The sequence below is a fragment of the Pithys albifrons genome, chromosome 4 (assembly GCF_047495875.1).
Source record: "Pithys albifrons albifrons isolate INPA30051 chromosome 4, PitAlb_v1, whole genome shotgun sequence".
Lineage (NCBI taxonomy): Eukaryota > Metazoa > Chordata > Aves > Passeriformes > Thamnophilidae > Pithys > Pithys albifrons.
The window spans coordinates 90,300,193-90,315,507 of record NC_092461.1 but is presented as its reverse complement, the minus strand read 5'-3'; the positions used below and the strand labels follow the sequence as shown (position 1 = coordinate 90,315,507).

Below are 15,315 nucleotides of genomic sequence, written 5' to 3'. Positions count from 1 at the left end.
GGTGGAAACCTACGATTCTGTTATGGTTTAAGATCTCTCTCTTATTTAGATATCTTTTCTAGCCCTCAATCTTACATGGTCTAGTCAGATTAAAGCAGATGCAAAAAAACCCCAAACCACCACCTGGATTTTCTGGGAGTATTTTCCCATAATATTTTTCAAACCCACACATATATACACATATATATATATATATGGCAAACATAGCAAAACTATCTGTGCTAATGATTGCGTATTCTTTGAGAATGTAATGTGTGTAATTAAGAAGTCTGAATCGTGTTTCTGTTTGAGAGCTATAAATGAGGAACTAATCTCAATAAATGCTTGTTTTACAGAGTGCTGAAACCAAAGTGGAGGAATCAGCTAAAGAGAGTCCAAAAGCAGCCAGACTAACACAGCAGTCTTCAGAGGATAATGAAGTATTTGGTGAGTTACTAGGACAAGTGGAAAATGTTATTTAATGTGTTAGTACAGAGAGAATTCCCACAAGGTGGTAGTGATCAACTTAATATTGGGATACCGCATTGGAGTGCAGCCCATACAGTTCCACAGAGACTCGGAAAGAGGGAGGAAAGGACCAAGAAAAAAACAAAGAGGGATCAAGAGACTGGAACAAAACATCTCTGATGAGAAGATGAGTGAATCCAAGTGTTCAACAAAATTAAAGATTTATGTAGTAAGAGGGAAAATAAACATTTCTCCATCCATAATGGATAGTATAAACAATGAATTCTTAAAATTGCAGAAAGATGTGATCAAATGTTGTGAAAGAGAATCCTAAAAGGAATACTAAAGCACTGGAGTGCATCCTCTGGAAAGCGTGGAGATTCATCTTTGCAGGTCTTGAAATATAGATTAGACAACTAAGTGTCTAAATTGATGTAATGTAATCAATTTTGTGCTACAAGGATAGACTAGATGGATGACCTTTGAGAATATATGAAGGCCTAGATTTTTGATGAGCTCCTTTTGATGTTTTTCTCTGAATCTCCTCCCTGCTCTCCATATAGGTTTTGCTGGTAGTTTTTATTACTTGATCTGAAAGTTGCATTTGACCTTTTCCTCTGCATTAAGATTTTGAAATGAGACAGGGAATCATAGACTCATACAGTAATTGAAAGGGACCCATCAGGATCATCGAGTCCAACTCCTGACCTCATGCAGACACCCCAAGAATCACACCATGTGCCTGAGAGCATTGTCCAAATGCTTCTTGACCTCAGACAGGCTGTGACTACTTCCCAGAGGAGTGTGATCCAGTGCTCAATCACCCTGTGGGTGAAAAATCTTTTCCTGATAAGGGAAACATTATTACTCCAACTTTATGTTGATTTTTTACTAATAAAACTCCAATAAAAAAGCAGTAGCCTAGCATTAATGCTCGAGATGTTAGGGCAAGGCTGAAAGCTGGTGTAGTATTTAGCTCCATTATATTCTGAAGTGGAAACTCAAAATATGCAGCAGTCATATGGATGTTATTAAGGCTGAATAGCTTGAAAACTTTTGGATGAGTGAAATATTTTTGAGTACAATAAGGAATTTTTTTCTTTTAAGGTACAAAAGGAATGGAGCATGGATAATTAATCTTTCTTGCTATATATGGAAACAATGCTTGTGACCATTTAAACTCATCTTAAAATCATCTTTTCTCAGTGAGATAATACTGTGTGATTGGCACATGAGCCTGAATTCCTGGTATGAATGCTTCCAGCATTGATCATATAGTGCCTGTGTCTGATGAATCCAGAAGTCGACTTTAGAAATAGTTTTCAACTGTATCAAGTCAGTGCTGTGGCTATTACCTCACTTCCTCTCCATTTTCTCCATGAGTTATTTGCAGTACATCCAGTATTACTGGTTATAAAGTGTCATGGCATGGTGTAGTGTGCACCTGAAGCTGTGTCCTTTCTCATTTCATCTCTCTAGTTTTCTTTCTGTGAGAATGACAGAGACAGCAAAACAAGATCTCCATCTACCTCTTTCAACCAGCAAAATCTCAAGCTTTTAAATCTTCTCTGTATTCTGATCACTAGCCCCATGTAGCAGTGAGCTAAACCATTAGTTAGTCAAGCCTGTGGTCCATGTGGAGACTGTAGGTTTAAAGATGGGAATTAAGAACCATGAAGTTCACTGTTGGTAGGCTTAAAATAGGCTTAAAATCCACATCCAGTGATCTATATCCTCACTACAAGCTGTTTTCCTAATTGAAGGATATCAACGTGCACTGTACTACATGATCTTTAAAGCTAATGATTTACTAACAAACTGCTAAATATTTCCATGTTCCAAATCTGTGAACTGAGATGATAATGTAAGAAAGGCCACTGATCAACCTCTGATACCTGACAGCAATGAGGAAAATTTCTTTCCAACTCCAAACCCAGTCAGACTATAGCATCAACCCTTTTACCGCTTTGCACATGAAAGTCTGGTTTATTTGTTGTTTTTAAGATTAGGTCAAAATTGGGGCAAAAAAAAGAGGAAATATGCTGCAAATGGAGTCTGAAATCTTCTTTTACCCTGGTCAAGTGAGGAAATCAAAGTGGACTGAAGGTGCAAATGAAACCACTGTAGTGAAAATCAGGGAGAATATTTCAGCAGATACAAGTTTTATGTGTCTTTAGAATGACACTGCTGTGTACACCTGCCTTTCCCTGCAGTTCTGGACAATTTCTTAAAATACTTGGTTCGAAGGATAAGCTTGAAACAGTTTTCCCTAAGTGAGTTGAGTTATTTTTGTCCTGTGAATTAAATTAATACAGAATCTTCTCAGTTATTCTCTCTCTGGCTTGATCTACTTCATTTCTTTCTTTCTTTTTCCCCAGTGATGCTAATTATACTAAGCATCAAGTATGCACCAGTAGTTGGTTCCTTTATAGCTTCAGCTTTTACTAGAATCCCTGTTCTGAAGAATTTTTAATAGCCTCCAGTCTCTTTGAGCTGGTGCAGCACAGCCTTCCCTTTTCACACAAATAGCTGTCATGCGACTTACTTATTTTTCACAGAGGTCTCTTCCCCCACCTTTTTCTGGACAATGCTACCCCCTACAGAAAGGTTAGCATAGGCAGCAGAGAAGTCAGTTCCTGCCTGATGCAGCCACTGAGACCCCTGCAGGGGAGGGAACAGCCCCCCTTGAGTGCTGCCTGCCTTTTGCCTTGGTGCGTGGGTGCTCAGCCGGCGCTGGGAGGAGCGGGGAACCTCCCCGGCAGCACTGGCTGTCCCTCTTCGCTGATGCCGCCCGGTGGCAGCAGCTCCCAGTCCCTGGCTGTCACCAGGGCGCCTGGACTGCCGGGTCAAGGGCTCTTTGGCAAAGGAGACAGAAAACCTCTTGATTTGTGCTTGTATGACGCCTCTCCAAGGTTAGTATTGGCTTGGACCAGGTGACAATGTGACTTTTCAGGATAAGGGTGATTTCTCTGCTGTGGACAGCAGGGAATAGAGGCAATTGCTAAAGATTATTATATAGAAGGTATCTGATGAAGCTGTGCTATTTGAATATGGCAGTATTTCTTTTGGAAATACTTCATTCTGGAGTAGTTGTGGTTTCTGCAGTCCCTAGCAGTTGAGTGCAGTTTTCGAGGCAAACACATTATTACTGACTGAAAATGTCATCGAGGTGCAGAACCAAGCATGGCGATCTCTTACAAGTCTTGACAGCGTTCTTTGTAGATACAAGCAAGGTTTTATCCACTACTGTGGAAGGCCACTTGAGAGCGAACATAAGTGTCTTAGTTTTCTTGTTTAGGGAATTACTATTCCGGAAGGCTTTTTTGCATTTCTCATTAATACTTATTTTTATACTGGGTTATATATGAAGTGACCTCACCAACAATGAAGCCACATTGTGCCAGCTGCTTTATGAAACAAATAGGTTATGTATCTGTTGTGTCTCAGAGAGCTATTTCTCAAAGGCAATGAACATTTTATTCAAGAGGATGGAGAAGTGGAGCAGAAGGGTAAGGGTATGGGAGAGAAAAGACATCACAGTTGATGGTATTTGTAACTATGAAATTCTGAATTGACAAGAGTTAGTTTTGTTTGTCCTTTGAAAGGATTTTCTTGTGGCACCCAACAGAGTTCTGTTGTCTGATATATACTGAATATGCATCTGTGATGGGGAACTAGAATGTCTTGCTTGCTACAAACTTCTGTTGAACTTGCACGTAGTCAACATGGTGTCTGTTGCAACCAGTATGTAATCAGAAAAGGATCATGAATGACATCTCAGTGCAAGAGTGAGAAGAAAATTGCTGGGTATGGTGCTGTGTGTTTAAGGACATGGATCAGGAGGTGACTGCTAGTCTTACTTCCAGAGATTATTTTCAGAAGTTTATTAAATCCATTGCTACTCTACAATTGTGAGGCAGAGGCTGGTGAGAGGGACACTGCAGTCATTCTGATGTCTGGGAGGACTGGACTTTCTTTCTTTGGTGCAACCCCATATTGCATTACCTTGGAAAATGACAAATGCTGATTTTTATTTATACTTTTATTTTTTTTTGATTGAGTTGAACTAGCATAAAATAACAAGTAAGGAAGATCTCTCCATGGGGATACTGTAATAGGTTTACAGCATATTCCCCTTTCTGATGGCAGGGAAAGTCAGTTGTGTGCTAACTTTTCAAGACAGAGTCATAGAATAGTTTGAGTTGGAGGTGATCTTTGAAGGTCATCTTGTCCCAGCTCCCTACCATGGGCAGGGACATCTTCAACTCGATCAGGTTGCTCTGAACCTTGTCCAACCTCACCTTCAATGTTTCCAGGGATGGGACATCCACCACCTTTGTGGGCAACCTATGCCCCTGTTTTACCACCCTCAGTGTAAAAAAAAGTCTTCCTTGGAAAGATAGAGTAAGACTTGACCTTCTGAAATGGGAAAGTTTCATTTCTGCCTAGTAGATCAGGTCTAAAATTTTATCTGGATGTGGCCATGATTCTTCTGGCTTAGTGCTTTCCAGGGATCCATGCTGTGGAATTGGAGTTGTACTGTGAGGTATTTTTTCTGTTGTTGTTTGGGTTTGGTGTGTGGGGGTTGTGGTTTTTATTAATTTAAAACAGTGAAATTAACACTTTTTTTCCCTCTAAAAGGAAAAATTGTATTTTAGTGCTTTTCCAGCACCATCTGCCATTCTGCTGTTTCTAATTGCAGTACAGGGTACATCCTGAGGTATCTTTTTATATGCAGAGCTCAGAGATGGAACAAGAAAGAAAGTGTACATTCAGCACAGTTTCACAGAGACCCTGAGTCCCTGATTCATTGCTTCTGCTGATGCCTGCTGCTGCGTCCTACACAGAATGTCCTGTGGGTAGTTGTATAAACCCACGCAGGTTGAAGAACTTCTGTCTCCATGAAACTTCTGTCTGCAGTGGTTTGACAGATGTGGTCGTGCTCGCTGTTGGTCTGCTTAATGTGGCCCCACTTCATCCAGACTTTTGGATGCTGTGTATCTTGTGCCGGCTTGGGGTTTGGTTTATTTTGTTGTTGTTCAGCTGAGGATTTAATGATGGTTTATGAAGTTTCTCTTGGAAAATAACAGAATTTGTATTCTGGTTTTACAGGATATATTTACAAGATGGAAATATATGTGATTGTGTGTTACATCTGTATGGATTTTACTCTTCTTGTATCCATTTTTGCTTTTTGATTCTTGTTTAAAAAAGGTAGGGAGCAGAATGTGAAGGGAGGAACTGGAAAGCACAATGCCTTTATCAGTAGGTGATGCAGTCCTGTCAGGAGCTGGCTAAAAGCTGAGGGTTACTGTAGTTCAGTGACCTTACTGGGAAGCTTCTCTCTTTGTAAACACAATCAATTGTGGAACACAAGCTATGACTTGAATGCAAAATAATGGCAAGCTTACACAAAAAAAAATCAATCTGGTGAGACAACAAATGGTCCTCAAATAGGTGTTATTACCATGGTGCAGTTATTTCCTCTTGCCTGAGAGGCAAATTAGGGAATTTAGTGTCCTGTAGTTTTTCATTACACACTAAGTAATGATTCTGGTTTTCCCACTGTCCACATGTTTTCACTTTCCTTTACCATCTCGTTCCTTTTCCCAGTTTCCTGCAAGACATCACCTGTCTGCTTTCATCCAGAGACCACTAGTTTATTGAAATTGCAACAGCAAGCCTGGATTAGCGTTCTGTGATGGAGAGAATTGATTTACATTTTAATTTAAAAAAAAAAGCTTGCTATTTTTTGTGTAGTTGTTGGATCTCAGAGGTGTGGCTCACAGTTTTCTCTTTTTGCTGTGATTTTTTTTATATCCACCTAGAGATTTTTCAGGACAGGGGCTGAAACTTGTGTATCCTATGTATCACGAAGTGGTTTTTGCAAACTCTGTGTAGTTTACATATGGACAAGTGAAGCTGAAGACTAGAGAACTGCTGTGGTGGAAATAGAGTTGTTATTATTTTAAGGTTTGAGGCTTTTTCTAGAGTTATGGATATTTGCAACTTCTGTGTTAACTATGTGGATGGTTTGGTTATGGCTCATTTTAATGGATTTTCTTTATTTAACAGTAGCATTCAAACATATTTCTTTCTGGCAGCCATCTGCTTCTTAAACAGTAACAGTAGCTCTTGGATATCTAACTAGTTAATGTGCAGTTATAATTAATGTAGTGTTCTACAGTAGCATCTAAACCTTTAAGCTCATGGCACTGATGTTTGCTCCAAAATTAGTGCATCAGGACTTTAGGGCACTTTAACCACTCTGGTTTGGTATGATTTTTCATTTTTTCTTGCGTGTACCACATGCAAGCAATAGGGACTGAATTTGTTACTAGGATCGTTAACACAGATGTGGAGCTGAGCCAGTGATGCGTGTTGCATTTTTAGCAGTGGTGGGCTGTGCTCACTGTCATTAATCAGTACAATATCTGAAAAATGACATATTCATTATTTTAATGCTTGCTATACAGTGTGCAGAATCTGGTGATTTTTTTCCCCTCCTTGTTTATTCACTGAGTCTGTATAAGAGATGGGGAGGAAACACAATGGGCACTTACCATTCTGTTGTTATCCAGAACACACGTTGTAGCTGATTGTAGAAGTGAGGATGGCTAAGGGTAGTCCAATGCCACTTGTTGCTGAGTGGTGATATAAGGCCTTTGGCTACTGTGCTAGCCAGGAAAACAAGTTACTCCTTTCCCAGTGTATTTTGTCATCTTTGTCCTGTTAACAGGCTGCAGCCCAAGGGAGTATTCTGTTTTCACAGAAGTCCTTAGTGTTCTCTGTCACTGATCCTTTTATGTACCATCCATTTGGGCAAGGCAGGGTTTTATCTGCAAATGAATTAAAAGTGCTTCTGGAAGATCTTTATTTTGGGGAAAGGAGCTGAAATGTTGCTGTTGTCCCATTTCCAGTTTTGTGAGGCTGAATGAATGCTCAGTTCTGGTTTGAGTGAAACAAGAAGCAGATTAGTCCTCCATGGCCAGCCACTCTTCTGTCGTATTAGCTGAAACAGATGTTGTCATCAAAGTTTAATTACAACATGACTCACTTTTCAGTGCAATGAGTAGAAGAGAACCGGGGTGAGGGTTTGTACCATACATTAGGAGAATATGAAAACACCAGCTAGCATTGATAATGCTCTCATGTCTTTAAAAAAAAAAGAGAGAGCCATCTACTTTGGCTTCCTGTGTGATACGGACTATGGAATTTCATTACATAATTCATGGATAAAGTCCATAATACCTGATTTGAGCCAGAATATTGCAAAAATTCTATAAAAATAGTGGATTCTCCTCAGGTTTTCGGGGATCAGTTACCCTGGTTAAAAAGAGGCAGAAGCCATAATTGCCTCTGTCTGTGAGTCTGGGCTCCATTACGTTGCCCCCAGCACACATGAAGAGAGAGATCTCCAAACACAGATTCCTTCTGATCTGAATGCAGTAGAAACCAGGGTGAAAAGGGGATACAGAGGTATACATCTTGCCCTCATAAATACAGTAGGTCACTGCAAACTTGATGCTTCCCATCCAGTGTGCTGTCTATCAGATGAAATTCCAATTCCTTGTCAGGATCAGATAGGCCTAAGGAATTAATAATACTTCCTGCTCACACCTCGATTTAAGTCTTGTTCACTGGCAATACTGTAATTATCTCCATTGACTTTGGCAAAACTATAAAGATAGCGAGTTGAGCTTAAAATCCAAAATGCATCAACTTGTTCTTCTGATACTAAAGAGGTGGACTGGAGTGTGGAAAGAGCTGTGGATTCTCCTATGTTCAGGCTGATGCCCAAAGATTATGGAAAGGCAGCAGAAGAGCTATTGTAGCTGCATCCTCTTGTCCAGCAGCAGTTCTTCTGTGAAAGCATCAGATGTAGTGTGTGATTGGTGTAGCTCTGGAAGGAAGAGGCAAGCACCAGTAAGCCCCCCCTTGAAGGATTATAAAAGTAGAGAATGGCAGAATGTTGTAAACACCCTACACAAGTTGTTTTGGTAGTGACCCCAACGAAATATTTTTATTTCTATGCTAGATTAATCTAAATTGTGTTTCATCCCTATGTATGGTGTTTGCAACTGTGTCCACAACACTGAAAATTAATCTGATGGTGGTGGAGAGTGAAAACAAGAAGGAACAAAGAACATTTGAATGAATGAATGAGAATTTCCAGAACTTGGCATCTGTCAGCTTCCCCTTGGCACTCCCATCTCTGTAGCCTGGAGCTCTGTGAAACTCCAGGGCTCCAGTACCATGTCAGGCAGGAAATCCAACCCATACTTGAAGCTATGGCTTTCTGTTACGCATTTATTCAAGAAGGCTGGCTGTGGTTTGGCTTAACTCCTTCAAATACATAGCTTGGCAGCACTGGTGCAATAGTTCAGTTTTATGGGTGTGACAGTGTCTCTTTAAGTGCTGGCAAGGAGGAACAGAGCAGAAATTCACATCTAAAATAATCTATTTTTGATGAGGAAAATAGAAGTGAAAAGGACTAGTATTTACTGGTGTGCACACACTGGTACTTGTACAGAAACATCCTGGTGGCGACAAGACTGCAGTCGCTCACAAGCCTTGCAAGGAGCAGAGGACAGCCATGATAATGCTGCTCTTTATTTTCAGTGCTGTTCAGAGCAGGCTCCCTCATTAGAGCCTTCCCTATGCTTCTCTTCCCTGTTGCCAATGAAAAGCTTGGCCATCTCTAGGCCTTTTAATACTCCCACTTATTTAGAAGGAACCATTTGTATACTGGATGCAAAGTATCCCAATCAAAACAGCAACTTTAAATCAGTCTGAGTGATTTTTAGTAGCTGTCATCTATTGTGATTTCCCCCCCCTCCCACCCCTTTTGGTCCTTCTTGCTGTAGCATCTTAGCGTTTCTGCTGCGCATCATTTATCTGCTGCAGGAGGACTGCATTAGAAATCAGCATTTTAAAGACTAAACTCATTTGTTTAAACAAACACATGTATGGATTGTGCAAAACTAATTCTAAATCTGTTTGTCTCAAGTGAGTTCAATTGAAGTTGTTTACAGATAAAAGAAAGTCACAAGAGTTCTTATTTCTGTTCTGAAAGATCTGTAATAGGATTTTCTTTTAACCTTTATTGGTGGAAAAGTGATCAAATGGGCTCTTGCAACAAGTGTGATACGTTTTGGTTATCTAACTAAGGCACCATGCTACCTTACAATAAATAGACCATTTCACTGCACTCACTGGAAACAAAATACTGATGCTTCTAAAATAAATATTTCACATTTGACAAACAATTCCTTGCTTGAAATAAGTGTGCTTCCCTGGATGTTTATCAAGATGGGGTGACTCTATATACCTTGACAGGAACTCCTGCTGTTCCAGCACAGCAACTTCACTTATTTTAACAGAGCCATGCAGTGGTTATGCCTGAGTTCCTGCCAAGGAAGTTGCTAAATTAGGTCTGTGGTACGTGAAGTCCTTGCTCAGCCAGCAGGCTTGAGGTAGCTTCATTTCCATTTTCTTGTCTGCAGGAATCTTGCAGCCCAAAGCCAATCAGGAGAAGGAGATTTTTTTTTCTTGAATGAATGGGCCAAGATTTAATTGCAGTTTTGACATCTTTTGCCAGGGGTGGAGTGAATTCTTTGCAAAACCTTTTTGGGCAGGATCAGTTGTAGATGTGATGTTTTGCTGCCTTCTGCTTCACCTCTTTATCGGGTCTAAGATTTTCCAGTATGTCATTTTTGTAAGATAAGGCTGTGACATGAGCAGGCAGTGCTGTTATTCTATTACTTTTTACTTACTTTCAGGCTGTCCTTTGTTTTGTGTGTCATGTTCGATCTTGTGTATAAATGAACCATCCTTAAAAGGACCACACACCCTCTTGTTTGATCTCTAGATTTTATTGCTGTAGTATTATGTTCCTTCTCCATTTGTCAACACAGGAAATCTGTAGGTAATAGATATTGGGATATCAGTTATACAACAAGCCTTATTTCAGTCTGAATTCCCTAGCCAGTACTAGGTATAAATTCTGAAAGTTTACTTATTTATTTGCCAGATTTCCTTGAAATAATTTTACTGCTCTGTTTCAAAACATATAATTCTGGTACAAAGATCTGAAAGCAGATTTGTTTCAAGATCCATTTTGAAATAAAACCTTAAACCACAGACTCTTAAGACCCCTGAAAAATTGAAAGCTTCCCTGTTCTTTTTCCACTAAATTACTCTGCCCTTCCTGTGAGGGATCAGTGGCTGGCCAACATCATCTGAGCTGCACAGATGATGAAAATAAACAGAGGGACTTCACTAGACATCAGCAGAATTAGGAATATGCTTTAACACTTTGAGATACAATCCAGATTTTGACCTAGCTATTTGGTGGACCTGGTCTTACAGTGCGAATCAGAAGATTGGGCAAAATAACTTTTTGTCACTTTTCCCTCTATGATAAATCCCCCTGGACTCCAGCAGAGAGATGTGACCTCTGTTTCCGTATGCCAACCATAATAAATCTGGCATCTATTTTAAAATCAGTGCTCACCTCATTGTAGTAATTTGTATTTAGTGGCCTGTTTTCAGGATGGGAATTGATCAGTGGGATTTAACCTAATTAAGGAATTTTCTGAAAGAGAAAAGCCCAGGAGCTGAGACTTCTAAATGCATGCATGCTTGGAATTTTTCCTTTTCAGGTGTTCTAATTATTTTCATGATGCACATGACCTTTTTTTTCCACTATTACTACAGTACCCTAAGCCAAATGCAGACTCACTCCCAGCATTATTTCAGTCACTATTCCTGCTGCAGCAGCACCTGGCTCACTAGGCCTATTGATCTGTAAATATAATGGGAAGACCACAAGAAGGTTGCCCTGCACCTGATGCAGCCCACTCCTGTCTCTGAGGGTAGGTATTTTCGATGCCAGTCAGTGTTTTAGCACCACGCAGTATTTTGCTCTTTAGCTGCAGGATAGGAATCAAATTGCTCTAGTTTTTGCAGATGAACTGCAGTTTCGCAATAAAACCTGTTTACTTTGGTAAACCGGGTGGCAGAATCACAAGAGCACATTTATGCTGTGTGGGTGTGTGCTTCATTAGCACCCTCTCTATGTGCCATTTTTGCTCTGGACATAATTACAGCTGCAATGTCGAACTTGTACCAATAAAACTCTGCTAGTGAGTGCTCTGTAAAGGCAAACATTTAAATGATTTCTCTCTTCAGCCTAACAATATTTTTATATTGACTTGTAATTTTTTTTCTCAATTCTAAATAATTATAAGGGATGATAATTGTCTTTCCAGTTTGAGTTACGTTTTTGCCACCCACGTGTTGTTTTTTTTTAACTTAAGTGCTGATTACAAATACCTTCTGCAGTGAAAATATGAGGCCTTTTCTACTGTTCTTAGTTCTACCTGGAGTTAAGGTACCTGTTACGGGATTTCTGAGTCTGAAATGTTCTTGCAAATTATTTTCAAGTTTCCAAATAAAAAAAAATAAGGAAAAGAAAGCATGTGGAGCTGTCTCCTCAAGAAAACAGAAGTGAATGTTTTGAAATCAGCAGGTTACTCAAAATCACACACTGCTTTGTGACACTCAAGCACTACTGACATATACAAATATCTCACTTTTCTAGTCAACTCCTTCAAAGTATCATCATCGTGTTCTTAATCAGAAATTAATTGTGGAAAAAGGCTGAATATGAGCTAGTTGGATATAGAGAGCTACTTAGAATTAGAGCATTTTTTCCTCCATCTATATTAGTCTGCTCTTATTGACCTAGTTGAGATGTAATGCTGCAGCATAAACACTTGTATTTTTAAAGGGCAGATTCACCATTCAAATATTCTCATTTAAATAAAAAATATAACCCCTCTAATTTAGCAGATTTATTTTCACAGATTAAGTATATAAATATTTGATTCTTCTGGTAATTTTATTTAGGTGTTTCATTTGCTATTTTAATTAGAGAATAAAAAGAGATTTGGGTGTCCTCTGTAAGAATATTGGAAAGTTGTCATTTTTTTGATCTATGATGTTAAAAGAAAAACAAAATGTGCAAATAGTGACATTTACATCTGAGTGAAATATTCTAAGATTTCTTCTTTGAAGAACTTTTAATGAGGTCACATCTTTCTGAAAATTGCTGCTTATTTGCATCAAGTGTAGGTTTTTAGAACACTTCAGACCTCCTTAAAATGTTGTGGTTACAATAATGCATTTATTTTAAAGATAATATTGTACACAAAAATAAGGGCTTGTGCTAGTAAGCCATGTTTCCCACAGAGGGGGAAACAAAATTACAGCTTGGATTAGGAGGAGGAATTTGATAAAGCATATTTGTGCCCTTTCATGCACTGTGCATTCATCTGTTTAATTTCTAGGCTGGTGTGTGTGTGTAATTCAGAGAACAGTAACATGCACACAGTGGAGATTCATAGGCAATTTCCTTGTCTCTGAAGCGTAAATTGGAAAGTGTGTAATTTTCTGTAGATTTTAGCACGTAGTACTGATTGGATTTCTTGCCTATGTGCTGCTTGTGCTAAAGTGGTGTGAATCAGAGGTGGTTTGTTTTATTGTTTGGGGTTTTTTTTTAAATTAATATATCTATGGGTAAGAGCCTGGGCATTACATTTTTGAGATTATTGGTAAACAACTTCATTTTTTCAACAAAACAATTCAAGCATCATTAAAGTGCATTACAAGGATATCTTAACGACTTGAATGGAATATTGCAAAACAGGTTTTAAAAGGTGAGAAATAAATGTCACAGGAGACGCTAGGACAGGGCAGCATAGAGTAATCCTGTTCTTTGCTAACTACATTATCTTTGTGTGCAGCTTTTCAGCCTAGTGTTTGGGTTTTGAGTGTAGGGGGTTTCCTTATGTTTTGGAGTGAGGTTTTCTTTTTGCTTGTTTATTTTGGAGTTTTTTTCCTCCTGTGTTAGTATATGCTTGTGCTAAGAACCTTACTGATTTCTGCCCATGAATTTGAGGAGAGACAGATGGATCCGGGATTAGGAACACATCTGTATCTCTTTTGTCATTCTTAAAACTGCTTCACCATCTAGCACACAAGCTCTCAAGCTTGAAATCTTGAAGTCAAGGATTGCTTCTACGGTTACGCCTTTTAAATTAGCCCAGTGGCCAGCAAGTTGAACTGTCATCAGAAAATGCAGAAAAGAATTCCAGGTCTCTGAAAATCCTTTGCTTAAAATGTCCTGCTGGCAGTTCTACCTCAGTCTTTATATGTGATAGCCGACATATCTCAGATGATCTCAACTCTCAGGGGAGCATAAGAATAGAGGCATTCTCTGCGTGCATGAGTGGTTGGAATAACACTGTGCTTAGTGATCAAATGAACAATCCCTTTGAGCTTTCGAGATAGTACCCCCTCTCACAGGGCATCGGAAAGCATTTCTTTAACAATTATGCATCAACAAAGCACAATGGGATCACTGGTTGCTATGATTTCTTTTGGAGGAGGAAAGTCTGAGTTTGTGTCACCTTGTAGTTACTATCTCAAAATTAAACCTCATCAGCAGCCAAGAAATGCAATCTGATCTGTTGCCAGATCCCTTGTATTAGTGGAATGGGATGTGACATAAATAAGAGTTCGAAATTTTTTTATTTTAACACATAGATTTTTGTAAAGATGTCACCTGCCTGTTGCTTCTTTTTTTTTTTCCTCTCTTTTTTTTTTCCCCTCCCCTCCCCAGTCCCTTGTCTGGCATTCCTGCTTTTCATTAAGTAGTTTAAAGATTCTCCAGGTAAACAGAACTTGTACCCCTGACCATGCTTTTCTTACGCTTTGGGTGATTTCTCCAACCCAGTGTTGTTCCTGTTTACTGTGTGTGACCGTGCTATTGTATGGCTGCTGTCTGCTTTCACTTACCACCAGTCCTTTCCCCCTGTGCTTTCTTCCACACGTTATGTCTCACCTGCTGATCGTTCTGCCAGACCTTCTTTAGCTGCATTTGCATCCCTCCATCTCACTGATTCCTTCCTTTTCTTCATTATTCACTCCTCCTCTTCAAGGTTTTCCCTTACTGCCGGTGGTCAAATCTACCTTTGCCGCTTTCTAGCAGCTGCTTTACCAACAGTTCTCCTTGTAGTGAACTTCTGATGATTAACCAGTATGTTACTACACAGTATTAGCTATTCTATGTTTTTTTCTTGCACCCCTGAGCATCAGAAAAAGGAAAAAGAAAAAAGTCCATATGTTAAGGGTCAATTTAAAATTTAAGTAATTTTTTGGTTGTTTTTAAATAACTGCAAGTGAGACACTGGACACTGCAATCCACATGCCAGTGAATATTCCAGCTTTGCACAGATGAATACTGGTGAGATGACCTGAGTTAATAACACTGCTCAGGGCTGTTGTGGCCGTTCTGCTGTAACAACAGATTTTGGTTAGGACTGAAACATATTTCACAACAGGATGACCTTGAAAAAGGAAGTTTCTCTTAAAAGTTTTCTAACAAATTGTACTCTTTTCTGAAAAAAACTCCTAATAGTCAGTCTTTAACCAGATTTTGGGCCTATGATACACAGACTCAGAATCAAAAAAGTGTGCTATCTTTGCAAATAGCAAAATAAATTATGAGTCTAGGTTACTACTGTTACAAGTTGGTCACACTTTCCAGAACTTAAAATACTGTCATCACTAAATTATTTGTTTTACAAATAATAGAAATCTAAATTTCAGTTGAAATTGGATCTCACCTACAGTCTCTAATCTCCTCACTAGACCGAGGGGGCTTATTTGTAGTTGCTTAGATAGCAGCAATTTTAAAGTAAAATTATGCCAGTGGGAGAAAAAAAAAAGATACTTCTACTGTTAAAATGCCACTGAAGTATTTGCATCTTCAAGTACAAACTACAAATGCCTTGTATGTTG

General features: G+C 39.1%; 1 protein-coding gene across 5 annotated transcripts in view; it reads left to right on the top strand.

The window, feature by feature from the left end:
- Positions 1–15,315, top strand: part of MBP (myelin basic protein) — a 114,404-nt gene that overhangs the window by 58,594 nt on the left and 40,495 nt on the right. For 4 of the 5 annotated variants that reach the window (XM_071554943.1, XM_071554939.1, XM_071554942.1 and 1 more), the window contains exon 3: positions 336–426. In XM_071554943.1, coding sequence (XP_071411044.1) covers positions 336–426 — 91 coding nt within the window. Of the gene's footprint in view, positions 1–335; positions 427–3,308; positions 3,360–15,315 lie in introns of those variants that run through there. The other variant, XM_071554944.1, reaches the window with a different exon arrangement.